The 19,176-nt window shown below is 42.7% G+C and overlaps 1 protein-coding gene across 3 annotated transcripts in view; it reads right to left on the bottom strand.

Moving 5' to 3' along the window:
- Nucleotides 1-3,977: 3,977 nt before the first annotated feature.
- Nucleotides 3,978-19,176, bottom strand: part of LOC144792029 (beta-1,3-galactosyltransferase 2-like) — a 113,657-nt gene continuing 98,458 nt past the window's right edge. For all 3 annotated transcript variants that reach the window (XM_078666888.1, XM_078666887.1, XM_078666886.1), the window contains exon 2: nucleotides 3,978-5,977. In XM_078666888.1, coding sequence (XP_078523014.1) covers nucleotides 4,728-5,864 — 1,137 coding nt within the window. In that variant the 5' untranslated portion in view covers nucleotides 5,865-5,977 and the 3' untranslated portion in view covers nucleotides 3,978-4,727. The remainder of the gene's footprint in view (nucleotides 5,978-19,176) is intronic.

A 19,176-nucleotide genomic window follows, 5' to 3' on the forward strand; every position in this document is an offset into this window, starting at 1 on the left:
CCTACCCTCCCATACCCCTGTTAGTGCCTCCTATCTGCCCATCTTGCCATTATCCCTACTCCTCTTGACCCCAACGTGAACCCTGCATACGCAATGAATTTATAGACTTATCTATTTAGTGCTTTACAATTGTTGCCCTTGAGATGTGTCTCCTGAAGCGAAACCATATCAGGGGTATGTCTGTGAAGATATTGGAGCACCATTGTGTGTTTTATTTTGTGGCGGAGGTCATTGACTTTCCAAGTCATGATTCTCACAGTGGTGCCTGCATGCGAGCACCCCAGAAACAAGTCCAGGGAGCTCATCCCATGAACCAAAGTTGGTTTGTTATATTCTCGAGCAGTGCCCATCTTTCTCTGCAATGTTAGGTATCTCAACACCCCCACCCCCTAACAGATCTATACAGTGTCCTACACTTGCTAAGCTAAACATCATACATAACCCTAGAATCAAACCATCTTGAAGGTGGCAACTTAATCCCCAAAATCATAACTGCCCCTCCCTGCTACCCTGCACTGTGTGCTCAGAACCTCCCACCATCCCAATTTGCGGAGTGCCTTTCGCCCCATTACAACAACACTGTAAGGCAGGTGGGTGTAAACCACATGAAGGTCCTCCAGCCACCCCCTCAACCCCCCTTATGCATAACACAGGTGCAATTTCAACATTAATACGATGCCCACCCCCTAGCCTGGGGGGAGCGTCTCCGAGCACAACGTGTGTAGACCAAAAGGTCTAATTCACTGAATCAATTTAATCGGATTAAATTGATTCAGTGAATTAGACCTTTTGGTCTACACACGTTGTGCTCGGAGACGCTCCCCCCAGGCTAGGGGGTGGGCATCGTATTAGTTCTTGTGAATTCACGCTGTCAGGCCAGGCAGCGTTGTTCTCCGATGCACACAACAGAATTGAACTTATAATACATCCAGGATTATTATTTGGGCTGTGCGAGTTCCATCTCTCATTAGTTTGCAATTTCAACATTGACAAATGTAAAGATCAAGCATGTAAACCTATGCAAATTTCAGGGCAATAAAGTTAGATCTTAGCTGTATATTGGCTCCAATATGCCAAGCCACCGGACGATCCGACCCCTACATTGCAGATCCATACTGCTGACCTTCTGGTTCAGCGGCCACCTAATAATCTAGTGGTGACCCAGTCCATTTAGTCTTTCTCTCAGAGCTGTAGAATGATCTGTAGCATGAGGAAGTCCTTTCATATCTGGGGCTGGTCCTTTTGCGGTGTTATCCGATGCTTCAGTGTTCCTCTGCTTGTGTCGAGATTTTCAGGCTGTCTTTCATCTGTCGAGCCAGTCCCAGGCATCCTCCAGAGTAGAAAAGAGCCAGACCTTGCCATCAGCTGCTATTCTGAGTTTTGCAGGAAAGAGCATGGACTATTTGATGTCCTTTGTCCTTAGGACCTTCTTTACTTCTAGGAAGCTCCGCCACTTCTGCTGTACCTTCAGGGTAAAGTCGGAGAAAAAGGTGATAATGGCATTATTGTATTTTAGTAGTGGGGCACTCCGGGCAGCCTGAAGGATTACGTTCAGGTCGCAGTAGTTAAATATTCTTGCGATTATGGGGTTCAGCAGGGCTCCCAGCCTCGGGTGAGTGCCTGGGACTCAATGAGTTCACCCCACAGAGAAGTATTTGGATAGCCCCGCGAGCTGGAGCATTGTCATTATAAGGTCCTCCAAAAATAGGTCCACCGCTGGCCCTTCTGTTTTTCCCGGCACTCCAATTATGTGGACGTTGTTGCGGCACGAGCGGCCCCTCCTGGTCTTCCAGGTTGGCCTCAACTGCCCAAGTTGCCACTGTCAGCTCACTGACCTGTTGCTAAAGAGTTTTTGTGTCCAACACTAGGCCATGTTCCTCAAATCCACCCTCAGTAGGGAGACTTCCGTGATCACAGTGTCATTTCTCCCAGCGAAGTCCATCGTGACCCCCTGAATAGCCACATGACATCTTGCAACTTGGGTTGAGGAGCCGCAGTGGAGTATGCAGCCCCAGGAGACAGGCCCGCCGCCATCATTTCGGATCCAGTTAACATGGTGTATTTGTCTAGTTTAGTTTTTTTGTGAGCTGCGGGGGCCTTTTCCCCGTCATCATGAAGGTTTTGCTGTCCCTTAGGGCGCCGCGGTGGAGGTGATGAGGAGCTTTAGAAGCAGTCCTCTCTGCCACCTTCCCAGGCCAGCCAAGGCCCGCATGGCGGCCTGTTTGGTTTCCCGCCCCCTGACCCACCAGTAGATGTCTCTCAATCACTCTACCCTCCACAGGCTTGACGGAGCAGCCGCCGAGTCATCTGCCTCTCAATCCGAGGCAGGTGCCCAATCCTCTGTGGCCCAGCTCAGGGGAGAGAAGAAAGGCGAGACCCCTGGGCTGGATAGGGGGTAAGAGGGGAGTTTAGGAGGTCCTTCTCTGCATCAGGTGGGCCCCTTACTCTGCCACCACTCAAACGTTTGGCCCTCTGCCTGCAATAGCTCGGATCGCTTGCCCCTAAAAGCCGCTCACTCGACCAGTGCTGCCTCTATCCCAGTGATCTTGCAGGAACCGAGGGCGAGGCACCGCCTCTCTCGCTCCATGGCTACTGCAGCCTCAGTGTTGCAGGCCCCCGGGTACATCTTCAGTCCATCCCAGACATGTTAAGTTAGAATATGATCTATTTAAAATTCATAAGTAAAGGTGAAACTTTAAAATTACTAATTCCAATATTTCCAAATTCTCTAATAATCATCCACTTAAAGTAATTATGATTCAGGCAATGGGACCTCATTGGTATTACTAAAATAGGAGATCTATGGGTAAAAGGGGAGGTCCTGCCCTTCGCAAAATTGCGAGACACGTACGGAATGGCAGAGACAGAACTCTACCGCTATATACAAATCAGACACGCGCTCAAAAGTGCTATCCCCCCAGACACCCAACTGGCAGAGGCCTCGCCCTTGGAGGACAGACTTCTCACCGACTATATGGAAACAAAGGCCATTTCCCAGACGTATCGTAAGTTAGTAAACAACCAACTAGACCCCACGATAACATTGAGGGAGTGGTGGCAGGCAGACTTAGGAGACATGGAAGATTCAGACTGGCAGGACGCGCTAGCATCGGCCCGAGAAGCAGCGATCCCTTCTAGGCTCAAACTAATACAACTCAAGGTGCTTCACCTCATATATTATTCACGCACTACACTACATAACCTTGGTCACGCGCCTGACTCATTATGTCTGAGAAACTGTGGACGCATGGGAACATTTTACCACCTAATATGGGACTGCCCACATATACAATCCTACTGGGAACGGGTGATGAGTGTGATCTTGGAGGTAGGGGTGGGGGGCAGAGGTTCTGCTGGATCCCAAGGGATGCCTCCTGAACGCTTGGGAGCCTACAGATTTAAACTTGGCACTGCAAAACTGGGCCACGCTTGGGATGACAATTGCAAAAAGAAACATAGCCAGGAACTGGGGCTCTGTAGTGCTCCCCACATACCAGTAACGGGGAGGAGACATGGATGTCACTATCGTGTCTGAAAGGGCGGTATACACCCATAGAGAATGCCCTTAGAAAGGGTCCAGAATCTGGGGAAAGTGAAACGGATTCAGGGGGAATATATACAAACCGCCGCAAATTGACTCAACCCCTGAAACCAGCCCGTGAACACTGACAGCGAATGATTGAAAGACGACGTAGCTAAAGGGTGCTGACAATGGGAGGAAGGGTAAGGGATTAACGTCAAATGATGTACTGTATTCTGTTAAGCTATAATGCAATCGATGTGCCTACCGTGATGTATGATATGTACAAGCCAAACATTGATGGAGATTGTTAATGTTAATATTATTGTACGAAATGCAATAAAACAATATATATTTTTAAATGTAATTATGACAACTTAAAACCAACCTTTTAAAACCAGTTGAACTTTTTCTTTAACAATTGCAATTTTGAAAAAATCTAATTGGTCACTTTGAATGTTTTTTATGATTTACTGCAGGTTTAATCAAACATCAGTCTAGCAGTCAAAGGTTCACATCTAAACTTTTTATAAGGTGGCACTCTTTTTGCTTTAGTATTTCAATTCATGATTTAAGCAGAAAAACAGAGGTAGCACTGATATTTCCCTATTTGAAAAGCCAGGTGAAATGCCATGTTATGGAAATATTATTCCCACATTTAAGTGACATTCTTTGTCTCGTTTCTTTCTGTCAAACAAAATGCTCACGGGCAGGTGCCTACTTATATCTCTCGGAATGCCTTGATTTAGTTTCTGTGGCAAGTTTATACCTTCAGTGTCTTAGAGCTGTGATGTTATGAATCGACAACTTTGCACAAATCGGATGTCGTTACTTGGGGGGTGTGTGTGTCAAAATACAACTACAGGCTCAATGTGCATTAGAGACTCTTAGTGTTTTTCTTACTGTATTATTACAACATACGTATTGGTTAGCCAGGCTTTCTCCTTTTTTTCTAGAAAAATAATTTCTTATTAAGAAAAGAGTTTCTTAAAGACCACCCGCCATGGTAATTCAAAACCTTACATTCTAAATGGAATCAGCATTTTAGGATGGCCTTTTGGCTGGAAATCTGGGGATATAGGGGTTTTCAGGTACTTTATTATTTCAATAAGAGTTTAAAATTCACATAACAACACAGTAGGTGTGTTTTGATGGCTTCAGTTTTCCAAAGAATGCATTGACTTCAGTCTGTGTTTTATTTGTTGCCTCAACATGCATGGTGCTTGTTCTCTTGGAGCAGGACCCAGTATTTAATGAGCTCAGCAGGCATGAATCCATGTGACGTAACTAGGTGACGGTAGCCACAGATAGAAAAAGGCGCCCGCATCATATTAAAGTCTTTTCGTTTTGGGGGGGCAACTGGGGCAATCCCTAAAGCAGACAGACACATGCCCACATAGACGTCCTCCAAGTGCAGCTGTCTAATGCTAAGTGAGATGTCAAAAATTTTCTTTGCCAGATCTCCAGAGAGGACATAACCAGTGCCAGAACAAAACAGTGGATATTGGTAGTCCGGATAGAGATCCACCGACATGTACCATTTGCTATTCTTATTGCGCTGTGGTTTTTCGTCTCTCATCAAATAACCTGTGAAGTAACCCTGCCTGGGAGGCATGTCTGGCTTTAAAAGATGATGGACTAAATATTCAGTGTTGATAAACACATCGCAATCAGCTTTCATGACATAGGAGGTATGCGGACAGTATGCTGCCACCCATTTCATGCCCATCATGGTCTTATTAGTCAAGTTCATGTAGGTGTCTCGATATTCTTGCTGGACGATATCATGATACTGCCTGCTCTCTGCCATGATCGCTTGCTGGAGCTCACTTTTGGACTCATGTGGAACACCCAACAAAAAGATGCGGACAATTCGGATGCCAGGCACCAAGGTTTCATTTCCCCATGTTTCCCGAACAGCCTGTCTGGCTTCAGTATGACCAGGAGCAGAGAACACCAAGAATACCAGCAATGGATGGCTGTCCTGACACTTGTCAATTTCCTTGATGATGTACTTGAAATGGGGTTCCATTTGGTTCCCTGTGTCTCTGCTGGGATGGGTCCCAGAGCTGTTCCCCACTCCAGCATCCTCTGGAGGTGCAAGATTCCCTAATTTGTTAAGGAAGCTGGTCTCATTTCCTGGCATAAATTCTTCAACTACATACATTGCTTGCTTTTTAATCAGCATTGCTGTACCTAACAGCTGATCATAATTAAGAAATGTTAGAAACCAGATGAATAATAATATCAGAAACACAAGCACCGTGAGAAAGGTTTGTAACAGAGTTCTAGGCCTCCAGTTCCTTATTGGGATTGAGCAAAGACGCTTGCTCCAGTACAGCATGCTGAGCTTTTAAAAAAATGGTGTTTCAGTCTGGGTAATATTGCATTTCATCCTCTGTAAATTGCGTCACTGTTTGGAAATCCTTTTCCTTTGATTATTGATATGCGATAAGTCTGAGAGAGAGGGAGAGAGGTGAGATATAGTTAGTAACCTCAGTAAGAAAGTTCAAATGTGATGTTAATTTGGAAACACAAACCTAATATAGTCTGGTAGCAACATTGCTTACTGTGAAACGTGGCAACCTAAGATGCATTTCTCACCTACCTGTTTGCCCAAACTGAGTGATCCAGGGCACAGCCTCAGGTGAAGCATCATCAGATGCTGACACAAATGCATTTTTTATATCCAATATTTTGAAAAGGACCCCTTATGGGTTTAAATGTCTGTTGTGTTGAGTAGTTACAAATGTTTCTACTGCATTCATTTGAGACATATGTGTTTTTGGACCTGGCACTAAATATGCCATCAACTGGAGCCGCCAATACAAGCCATATCTAATTAGTCAACTGGAGAGTCCATTAGGGACATATCTAGGCCTCATGGCTAAACTTAGGGCACTAATAAAAACTTACCTTAAACTTTTTCCTGTACTTCTTTAGGTGGCAAAAGGTCTGCAGTCTGAACATTTGGAGCTTCATGGTAGAGTGAAAGTAAAAACTCGAAATCTGCACCTACTGGCTTATGACCTTGTGGGAGGGCAGAATTCCCAATAGAAGGAATTCACAAAGCTTTCCTAGAACACAAGCAGCCATCTGAAAGAGTCAGAGCTTTCCAAGTATATTTCTGGAAAACGTTTGTGAATTCACACTTGTGACTATGTAGAGGCATTAATGCAGTTGTACATATTTTCCCCATTGAAAACCATTCCTCTACATTCGCACTCATTTTGAGGGTGTTGCATGTCTCGTCCCAGCCTGGAAATGGATCTTCTAAAATTTCCATGGTGGAAACAGGAGGAAACTTTTAAGTTTGTGGATGTTCTCAAACGTTCTAGGGAATTTCCACCCAGGAAGGCACAGTCGCTACTGTAGACGTAGCATTCACCAATGCACAATAGTTCACCATCATTAGGTGACAATGCACATGAGCAAATGGATGTACATTGTAGGCTTCTTGTGTGCATACTTTGCACTGTTAAATCAAGCCGTTTGCAAATGCAACTGCAAGTGGAGGTTGCATGCTCAAATTACCTTGGAAATGAGGCCCTAATAATTTATTTCTATGTATAAGTTACTATTGTTCCCTGAACCTGAAGTATCAGACTGAAGTAATTGGATTAGCTGCAGTGGCACTTAATTACAGAAAGTCTTAAGAACAATAGGGTGTCACAGAATTATATGCTGTAGTACACAGTTTATTTCAAGGAAGTAGTGGGAATATTACTACATGCATATGATGTAGAGAGGACTAATACATAATTTTTTTAGGTTACGCACTGCCCAATCAATATCCAGAGAGGTGCTGCACATATTCTAAGGGTTATTTTGTTTCTGTGGTCCTGTGCTTGGTCAGGTGAGTGTCCATGATTCAGCCTGAAGAACAGAAAAGGTCTCTGTGAGCAAACTCCCTGTCTGTCCTGTGGGATCCTTTCCCTTTCGAGACTCCTTGATTATTTTAGGCTGCTAAATTTGGGAATTCCTTTTCCTCTTGTTGCCCCATCTCTCCATTGCCTAATAACGTCTCTTGTGGTAGTCTGACCACTCACCCTGCAAGTGTAAGTCCACCATTTTTCTTCGCAGTAATCTGTTGGTATTGGGGACAACATCTACCAACCTGCCCTGCACTAGTTGGTATATTCCTGACTTCGGCTACACCATCTTTAGGTTGTGGTCCCAGACTTCAGTAAACGGTAATGTAGTGTGATTGGCAACAAACCACCTTCAAAACCCACTGTTTATCACCACCGCTCCAACTGCTGATGCCTGCAGTGTTTCAGAACTATCTACACTTTGCCAGTGAGCCAGCCACTGACCGTAGTCCCATAGGGCAGTGCATCGTGGAGGCCCACCAATGCGTTTTTTGTGAGTAGATGTGTCTTATATCTGTCTTGGATCTGAATTACTCATGAATATCCAGGCCTAATTCACAAAGCTTTTCCTGTGAGTGTGTTGTCTTACTCCAGACTTACACTTCACATATATGTTATGTTACTACTTGACCCGGGGTTTGGAGTTAATGGGTAGGCGCCATCACATTGTATTATATGTTGACGATCTACTACTGTTTCTCCAATCCGTTGGGGAGGATTTTGAAGGGGCAAGACAGCTTCTTGCACATCTTGGATGAGTTTCGGGATTATCAGTTAACTGGAAAAAGTCCTGTATATTCCCCACGGCGGCAGGCAGAGATAAACCGGCCGAGGTGAGAGACGTAATGTGGGAATCTAGATGTCTCCTATATTTAGGGGTAAATATCTACCATGACACGGTGGACCTGTTAGAGGGGAATGCTGGAGGGCTATATGGGGTGTGAAGATGAACATGGAGTTCTGGGCGACAGTCCCCCTAGGGGTGATTAGTAGAGTCGCCCTCCTGAAAATGGTGGCCTTACCAAGGTTACTATATTTTTGGGAATTCTCTTGGTATGTATTCTGGCTAGAAAGTTTTGCACCCTACAATCATTGATAACAACCTTTATTTGGAGTTCCGGTAGGAGTAGAGTGGCGTTAACCACCTTTCAAAGACTTAGGACGGCAAGCCGCCTGGCACTCACAGACTTTGAGGGATACTATTTGGCAGTGCAGCTGCAGTGTCTCACCCAGTGGATGACTGGGAGGGTCCGCAGGATGGATCACTTGGGCCCTGCAGTGCCGAGCCTTCGGTGGCTTTCCAGCATTGTGCCACTGTTACCCGGGACAGGGGATAGCTTAAAATTTAGAGTGCTTCACAAGTGCTGGATCAGAAGCCTACAGAAGCTGAAAACTAAGTGCCTATACGCCCCGAAATTCTGTTGGAATTTCTACTGGAACTTCCTCATGGGGGAGAATGTGGTGGGATGAGAGTCTGGAGGGAGGCCGGAGTGACAACCATCGGTGTGCTCTATGGAGACGGCTCCCTGCTACAATTCAAAGACTTTTGAGAACCTTATGATTTGCCACAGGGTCATTTTTAGTTACATAGAGCCCTAGCTATGGCAGTTCAAGACCACTGGAGGGCAGACCTTGCTGAACCTCCACTTTCGGGGGGTAATGTCAATACCTGGTTGCCTCTTCTGGGACTTATAAAGCAGTTCTGTGTCTATATCGCCGTCTTCGAGATGAGGCATTACCCCCACTTAATACTCTGCGACTCCGATGGGAGGAGGACCTAGGAGTCCCTATTGTAGAGAAAGCATGGAATGAGGTGGTGGAGCGATACCCTAAAGTCTACAGAAATGCACGGTTAATAAACTTCTACATACTCCACAGGGGGATGTATGTCGTTACAACGCATGCTTTTACCACGCAGGTTTTACAACGCAAGTCGTTACAACGACTTGCGTTGGGGGGTGCTGGATAGTGGAATAGTTTAATTTACTATTCCAACTTCAGTCCCAGTGGATAGTAGGGAAGGTTTTGGATAGTAAATTAAACTATTCCCTATCCTACAGCACCCCCTAATGCAAGTTGTTGTAACGACTTGCGTTGTAATACCTGCGTGGTAAAGGTACTGCGTTGTAAAAGTTGCGTGGTAAAGGATGTTCCCCTCCACAGGGCGTACCTTGCACCTGACAGGATAAACAAATATTTTCAGGCAGACACTGCTAAATACCTACGCTGTGAAGAGATTGGGGCTGGCTTTCTACATATGTTTTGGAGTTGCCCAAAACTGGGATTTTTTTGGAGGACAGTGATGGATACCCTAGCAGAGTTGACTGAGAAGGAGGGCCCCTATACCCTGGGACATGGTTTAAGGGATTGATTCCCACACACATCTAAGACCAAAGTGACTAGCAAATTTCAGGACATAGCACTCTTTTTAGCTAAGAGGGAGATTGCCAAACAATGGCAATCCCAAAGGGGGGCCTCAGTAGAGAGGTTAAAAAGAGAGGTCATACATTGGGCGGATTGTGAAGGAGCTATACAATTGAGAGGCACTAGAAAAGGTTGAGGATCCATTGAGGCTGCCAGGGCATGGGAAGCAATGTGTGACTGAGCTGAAACAGCCAGATACCCCATCCACTGAGGAGACACCAGATACCCCCTGAAATTGCATGTGACACTTCCATCTGATGTGGTGAGTCCATCTCTCGACCCAGACGGATTCCCTGGAGCTGGGACACCAGAGGGAGTCCTAAAAGCTTCGACAATATATATCATCATGGGTCGATACCTTTCATCATTAACATGTACCATTTCCTACATTAATATTTATAGACTGACTCAGTCATAGCACACCCAAGGGGATGGGGGAGGGCGGGAGAGATTTATTTCCTACAATGTTGACTAGCACCTTGGATATTGATGACCTCTTGTTTAGACAAATCGAATAAGATAGCTGCTGGAGTACATTCAAGTTATTGCATATGTTAGGCCTTTTCACACCTAACCATGATAGGAGAGGGATATATCTGCCCATAGGTTGGCTAATGACACCTATGAGCTATTACATGACTGTACATGATTACCTGTAAAAATTTGCTCTTGTTTTATAAAACAATAAAAATATGATTTAAAAAATGTTATGCTAATACCAGGTTGTGCGCCACCTGCACACCCTCACACTCCTCAACTGAAACCTTCAAATTAGTAACGTCGAAAAGAAGCTACAAAGAAATAATTTGCTATTGTTTCTTCTTGTTAAACATTAAAAGGTCAAGTATATCTTTATTGCTTGATTAATAAAAATCATTGCAATTAAAACATTAGTATCATGAATAAAAACAGTTCCTAGATAATTTAAAATTTTTGATCTGTTTATTAACTATGGTCTATTTTCGTTTTCGTTTCCCTAATTCGCTAATTGACATACAACTGTACACACCCAAAAAATTATTCTATGGTTACATGCCATACTGGAATATTGATACCACATATTCAAATGTTTTATCACAGTCGTTCATTAGTCATAAAACAAATAACATACAATGATCAAGTTCACCAAAATATACAACAAAAACTGGAAACATTATGTGACATAGTGCAAATGAGCTATAAAGTGCCTAGGTGCGAGAGCTGTAAACATTTTGTGCCATCATGCAAATGAACAATAAAGTGCCCCTATGCTTTCAAATATTCTTTAGAGCTTGAGTAAAAAAGTTGCTGAAAAACAGAACCATTGGGTCAAACTATTGCAGACATTCAAAGTACCATTAGGCTAAAAACAGTAACCTTATATTTTCTGAACCATTAAAATATCCCTTAACAATAGTTATAAACAAGTTAAGTTAAACTACAGACATCATCAGTTTTTCAGCAATAGTTAAAAGTGTTATCATTTGACATATCTATGGAATCGACGCACCTGATCAACATAAAATAAGGGCTTGGCGTGCTGATCTTACCCCAGCCTTAAGGAATAAAGGTTTTAGCAATGCACAACGTGTTTTAAGCAATTTAGGACACACTAACACCATATTTAATCAGGTTTCACACGGCCACCCGCACAATCTACATTCAGTAATTGACCATTGTTGTATCCAGGTCGGCGTGCCCTCCTTAGTTGGGGATATGCCAAGTCTTCATTTAAAAAAATGTTTCCTACATTCGAGTTGAGGGCTGAATTTTCAAGGACTGATGAGAGTTAATTACTGACCAAGCATCTGTTTTTGAAACTAAAGCTGCCTTGCCCGCTTTAAGTAAATGCATTTTAATTTTTTTTTTTTTTAAACTGGGCATTGTCATTCCTGGAAACGGTTCCTGGCTGCAGATCAAAACTCTGAAGGCTTGTTAAAATATGGGCACTCCAGTCGTCTGTGTAGACAGCATGAATTATTTCACACCAACGATTATTTGCTTAGGAGTCAGTAAATAGCTAAAATGCACCTCAGCAAGTTCCGGAGGATGGGCATTGATAGGCTCAATGTGCTGTAGTAGGTCTGACATAAAAAGCTTAAAAAGACAAGGTGCAAGGATATAGCATTGTTTAAGGCCATTACAAGTTTCAATTTTTTGAGACAAAATAAAACCGTCACTTAACTTGACCTGAACCCAAGTATTGTTATACAGGAGTATTATAGCATCCAATAACTTACAGGGAATACCGCATCCTGCAACTTTTTGCCATGGTAATACTAGTAGAACTGAATCAAAGGCAGCTTTTAAATCTATAAAACAGATGTATAGATTTTTTTTAAACAGCCTGATCAGCTAGTAAAGTGAGAGCCAACAAATTAGTAATTGTAGATTGGCCCTTGCAAACTCCTGTCAGGTTAATTGGGATTATTTCATGCAATGCTGCCCAATTTTAAAATCACTAAGATATCAAGGAGCAAAAACCTTAGCTTCTACATCAGTTAAGGCAATTAAAAGATAATTGGCAGGATTATCCACTGGGCTGCTTTCGAATATTCGCTGTATAATGCTAGCTTTCTGACACGGGGGCAATATTCAATGCCAATACCTCATTAAACACTGGAGTCAACACTTCGGCCCACATATCAGCATTGTCTTCGAATATAGCATTAGGGAGCCCGTTTGGGCCAGGAGCCCCATGTGATCTAAGCCGGCGCAAAAGAGTGGCTACTTCAATACTGCTTATAAAATCCAAGTCTTTCTCCAGATTAGAACTGCTCAATTGCTCTGTAAATGACTTACTGTTATTCACACAATGGTGGCTCAATTCTGGCCTATTTGTATCTGAAGCTCACGCACCATATAGGTTGATAATAAGCCTTACCCAATCATCCTCCATAATATTAATACCATAGGCCCTATTGCCTCCTCTTTCGAGTTCATTAATTGTATCCCAAAAAGTTTGACATTATTTAGCCTAGAGGCATTTAATAATCTGTGCCATAGCCCTATTTGGTAACGTGATTTCGTCGAATACACTTCGTGACTATAGGACGTTCGCAGTGACCTCAATTTATCCTTAAGAACATGGCAAGATTGCCGATATCTATGAATAAAAACTTCCCATGAAGCTCTATTAAGTGACTGTTTTAATTTGAGTAAATTCGATAAATACCATTTATTATGGGTGGTTAGTGATGGATTCACTTTTGCTTGATTTGTGCTGACAATTTTTCCAACCAATGATGGGGTGACATAGTTCCATTATCCATTATTGATCCTACTCCCACTAGACCCTGATCACTATCCTTTATTAAAACTTCCGCAAACGTCATTATTTCAACTTATTTTTCCGAGTTCCATACCAGCCTTTTCAAATTATAGGAAGATTGGACAATATTTTGGAGCTCATTGGACTTGGGATTACAGTTTCTTGCCAGTTCTAGAGTTAATATCTGAGGGTAATGGTCACTTTAGAGTTGAGGAGTCACCTTATATTCAACAATTTTTTAACCCAATTTATCTGAAACAAAAGTGTAATCAATAATTGAACCAAGCTTGGGCTGTTCAAAAGATGGAACTATCCTTGATTCAGGGGCGTAACACAAGCCCCCGCAGCCCACGCGGTGCGGGGGGCCCCTAGCTCCAAGAAGCCCCCTCGGCACTGAACTCTGGCCAGGAGAGCTCCTGATTGAGCCCAGAGGGGGCCCCCTTAAGTACCGTGCAGGGAGGCCCCCTCACTTTTCGTTATGCCAGTGCCTTGATTTGCACAAGTATGATTCATTTAACAAAGTTAGCCTAAGCTGTTGCAGATTGTCGTGACACATGTTAGCAATAGCTTTACTCGTGCTATCTAAAGAATTAAGTTTGACCAGATGTATATTAAAGTCTCGAGGGATGATCAAACTGGCATTTGGATACCGAAGTGCTAATGTTCTTATGATGTCCCACAAGGTAAACAGCTGGGTCATCATATTTTTCCTCGTACTTAGATAATCATTCAATATTATCATCATACATCAGTAATACTGTAATAGGACACATTGTATCCATGCCAACTGCAAATCAATTGCTTCTACTGTTACTCTTAATTAGGTTGCAATTTAAAATGAGAGACCACCTTTTGCTCAGCCTTGTTTATTAGTGTGTGTGGCTGGGAGATTAACCCCCAGATTCATCATGCTCCTCTTTTGCGAGTCATTAATAGCGATTATTAAGGAATCGCTATTAAAGACTCGCAAAACGGGATGCATGTAGAAATCGCAAAATTTATAGCGATTTCTACTGCTTCCTTATTTGTGATTCACTAATTGCTAATCGCAAATAAGGAATGACTCCCATTTGCGATTAGCAAATAGCGAATCGCAAATAAGGAAACAATTTCAAGGGTGCAGGGTGTCCAAAGGACACCCTCTAGCAACCCTAAAATGGTGATTTACACTGTTGTTGCGCACACACATGTCCAAAGGACATGTGTGTGTGTAACATCCAACTTAGAAAAATGCACTAAAGTGCATTTTTCTAAGTTTTCGCTATTTACCACGAAGTCAGACTTCGCTGTAAATAGCGGCCCAATATTGCAAATTCGCAATTCTAAATTGGTTCATGAATTGCATTTAAGAAATCTCAAATAAAGATTCCTTAAATGCAATTCTTCACAATTTAGCGATTTCAAATTTTGCGATTTTTGCATTTGGGATGATGAATCCCAAATGCAAAAAATGCGCTCGCAAAGGGCCAGATTCGCAGAATCTGGCCCTTTGCGAGCCGATTTTGGCTACATGAATTTGGCTGTAAATTCATTAAAGCCAAGTCTGCTCTATCCATGTTTCTTGAAACATTAAAATTTCAAAGGCGTTTAAAAACGAGAGTGTATCTGGGTCAGCCAGCAAATATGCTAACCCATGGACATTACAAGAATATATTCTCAATTGTATATCATTGTGGCTAGCAAAAGCCAAGGTTCAATCCTAATCTCCTTAAGAAGCATTTGCAAGGGTCGCTGGGAGCCATGTCTAATAATCAAAAGGCATTTTATTTTTGCTTTCCAATTCACTGGAGTGTACTCCTTTTGATGTGTTTGTAGATAACAGACCTGTGATGCCAACTGGTTTATTTATTGGACCATTCGCATCTCTGAGTAATGGATTTGACATTGTACAATCAACCTTTTTTTTCAGCTTTTGGAACTACTACTTCTAAAATAGAAGTATATTTTGAAAGGGTACATTTCTTAATCTCAATGCCCCATTCCATGAAATATAAACTTGAACAAGAATTTTGTTTGCTATTTCATTGGTAGTGCAAGTAGAAACAGTGGACTCACGAGCTGAATTTGGTTATATTTGTTTAAATTGGACAAAAGAAGATCCATAGATTTAATAAGTGTTAATTTAGAAATTGTTGAAATAAGTTTTAGGATTGAGCTTGGATTCAAACTATTGTGTGTGCCCCTAGATTCGTATAAGTGGTGGAATACTAATTTCAGAGCATTAGAAGATTGATTTTCTTGCATGACCCCTGTAGGAATAGCTAGGCCTGGTTCAGTGTCATTGGCTAAATAGTTATTCCAATGTCCTCTAGAAGATGATGATCTCTGGGTAACACCAAACCTGTTCCCATCAACCAAAAACACCCCAGGGATTCTCTGAAAAACACGACCCAGTGACAACGACATAGCCTCTTTCTTTATAATTGGTTCAGTCAGCATTTGTAAATGACAAGCTATTTCTCCAAGGCTATTTCCGAGAACCTGCTTTCTCTCTTGCTTACTCTGAGTAGCACTATCAATTTGCACAGACACAATCCCATTAGTAGTAACTGGGACGTCACTAATGCTTGCAGACTCTTGTTTACTGCCTATTCAAAGGCTCTGTACCTGTGTCTTCGATAGGGAGTTTAGATGGTTTGTCTAGATAAAATCAGAGGGAATATCTGCACCCTATAGAGTTTGGTCCTGCCTTTGTATTTTCTGACCAGTCGTATTGAAGATACCATAACAATCCCTGCGTATAGTTATCTATAGTTTTCCCAGCTTTATTCTGGGCCTTCTGCAACCTTTTATTAGCCCTTTTTGTTAAAGGGGAGTCACCATTAGAACCCTCACCTAAGGCAGCGGAATTTAAAACGTGACTTCTCTATATAAGCAATTCCTGCTACAATAGGACTTTTGTCTGTGTCAATGTCTAGCCCCCAAACCACCCTCCAACTTCCAACCATCCCCAGCTAAACCACTAGAGATATGCGTGAGGACATCACACTGAACATTTTGGAGCTTTGCACTCATACTGGTTATCTCTAACCCTAAGCCAATATGGGGAGGTAAAGGTAGTTCTAACTTTGGTTGTATGGCTAATTTCTTAACTTCATCAATAAGAGACTCTACTATATTCGGAAGTTCCAACACATTATCTAAAATATATGAACATGTACATTTAATTAGTTGGTTAATAACAACAGACTGGGCTCTTACCACCAGGTTAGTTAGCTTGTGCAACTTGGTTTCTATCCCCACCACATATAATGCTAAGGTATTTAATAACTCCACCGAGATATCAAGTTTGTTGGAATGAAAACGCAATGCTGTTGTTATTGCATCCATTGTACTCCGCAAATTTCGCCATACTCCATTATCCGAAAAACGTTTATGTTTGGGGGGATCTCATCCACTAGTAGGGTACATCATATTTATCCAAGAATGAAGGATCTGCAGAATTCAATGAGTTATCTATTTGATCAGTCTTCTTAAGCCCCTGGTCAGAGCCTCTAAAATAAAATCTTTGAGGGATTAAAGTTAGGTGTGAGTCAGAGTATTGGTCACATTCCCGTATTACGGGGCTGAATGGATTGATACTAGTTATTTTTTTATTTTGTGACCCATTTATAGACTCACCTAAATTCTCACAGACCCTTACATTCTTAGGTATACGTGATTTTGGAAAAACTATGATTTGATTGCATATCGTCTAAACATATGACAGAGACATCACACTCACTTAGATCACTATAACAATCCATTACAACCTGAGCTTTGCCATCTATCTGTAGGGGACGGATCTGTTGAACAGGCAACATTGTTTGATCTGATGTTATGTGTGATTGAAAAACTTCAAAATCAGGCCCCAAATGTACTAGGGCCTTAAGTACTGTTACATGGGGTCCCCTTTTTTGGATGGGATATGTTTTGCGGCAGTAGTTTTTTAAACAGGAGACAACATTATCAGCAGACTGTAGCAAACAAACACCCGTCACATCTCCCTGAAACAACACACCATCACACACTGCCAAAAGTATTGCTGGTGAGCATAGAGTTGCTGGGGCTAGTATGGGTAAAGAGATCCCACCCTTAAATTGAACTTTATCTGACGGTTTGAAATAGCCCTAATACAGGACTGGGAGAGCTGAGCCCCAATGTCGATAACAGTCTTAGATGCTTGATCAGGGGCCATTTTCACATGTTCCATACTTGATGATACCTCAATATAGACTTGTGTTCCCTTCAAATCCATCTAATTGCCCGGTGATGTAGCTTTTTGGGCTTTGGCTTTCATGACAGTCTTCTGCCTTTTTTGTGACTATGACTGTAGAAACCTTCTTAGACGACCTGACCTCTTAGTATAATAGCCCACCAGTTCCCTCCGAGCTGCAGAAATTCAAGTTAGGCAGTGACAAGTTGACCTCCTCTCCTGCCACACTAAGCAATACAAAAGGACTCCAGGAAGACACAATGTGTTGGTTGTGGATGGCTGAAAATCACAGGGTCTTACACAGAGTCACAGAGATGGTATACCGCTTGCTGTTTCAGCGCCACTAACGGGAGCCAAGACCAGAGCCAAATGCCAACAAGAAAGCACCCCACAGCTATGTTCTTTCTGTATTTATGAGTAGAGCTGACCAAAGGTTGCAGGAGCATGCAAAGGTAAATACAAAGTTAAAAGTTAAAATGCTGCTGCCCGGCTGCCACCGGGTGGGATCTGTAGCAGCACATTTAACAGAGGGATCAAGTGTGCAGCTGGAAAGAAAGGGAGTGGCGATGAACTGTCAGGCAAAGGTCCATGGTGCTGTCTGTAAGGTAGCATGGGTGTACAAGCAACTGGCAGCTGGATCAGGGGTATGGGGTCATGAGTACACCAACACCATCACCAACACCAAAGGCGTTGCCACTCTTTGTTCTCTTTGCTCTCAAGCTCCTACTGCCAGCTTCTACTGCCAGTCAACCGAGCCAGATTAGTTGTAGACACGGCAGTTGAGATTATAGGGATTACAGTTGCTGCTGTGGCTATAGCCAAATACCAAAAAAAGGAGCAGTCAGCAAACTCAGCAGGCTGTTACCTGACCGCTTCCAGGGACCAGAGGCCTGCTCCCAGGGGCCTGCTTGGTGATGTTCCTTCTCTTTTATTCTTTCCCTTCCCCTCCTTTCCCCTCTGGGCTCCTCTGGCACTAGCAATGGCATACATAATACAGATAGCATATGGAATAAGATGGCATACAGATGGCATGCATCATACATACATACAGAATACAGATGGCATGCATATTACAGATAGCACCCCAAGGAAAAAGTGCACGTATGAACTTAGATCTTGCAAACCTGCTTATACACGCCCAGTTGAATCCCATAAGCACCTTCTCATTAGCCCCAATATCGTAGGCAGCAGACCCAATCTTTGTCAGTTCAAATGCAAGCTGTATGTGCAAGACCAAATGTCGACAGCCGATATTAGACGATCATCAAGTCTTCAAATGCCAAACATCATGGCAAGAAAGACGTGATGTTTGGCGTTTGATTCAACTGGGCGTGTATAAGCAGGCTTGCAAGATCCAAGTTCATACTGATACCTTTGCCCTCTTTTATAAGGAACCTGCAAACTGACTGATACTGAAACCCAGTTTCAACCGATCCAGGTGTAATGCCCTCTTGTTTTCGCATTACTTTGCGTAACCGACGGTGCCCCTTCATTGGACCCAATCAACATCTTTGTTTTTTGTATCTTATTAATATCCATGACTTTGAGGAACGCTGCATAGACATTTGTTATTGAGTATTCCGGATACAAGTGACTTAGATGGGAAATGGCATATAGGCACATAGGCAGTTATTCTGATTACTCGTTTGACTCTTCCGCTTTGCCGTGATTGATCATTTTAAGTTATCATTGTCCTGAAGAAGTCCTCTAGTAGGAAGAAACGCGTCGGCTGTATCACTGTGAAAATTGATGTTTATGACCACGTTTTTAAAGCAATAGAAAGTTGGAATAAAAGGAAAATGTTGAATAATATCTACGTTGGATACAGATTACACATTTGTTCTCTCAGTTTTTGTAATTTATGTGTGGTGCACCTGTGCTTTCGTTTTAAATTGTTATAATCCTATGAGGATTT

Source organism: Lissotriton helveticus, chromosome 11 (assembly GCF_964261635.1).
Source record: "Lissotriton helveticus chromosome 11, aLisHel1.1, whole genome shotgun sequence".
NCBI classification, from domain to species: Eukaryota; Metazoa; Chordata; class Amphibia; order Caudata; family Salamandridae; genus Lissotriton; species Lissotriton helveticus.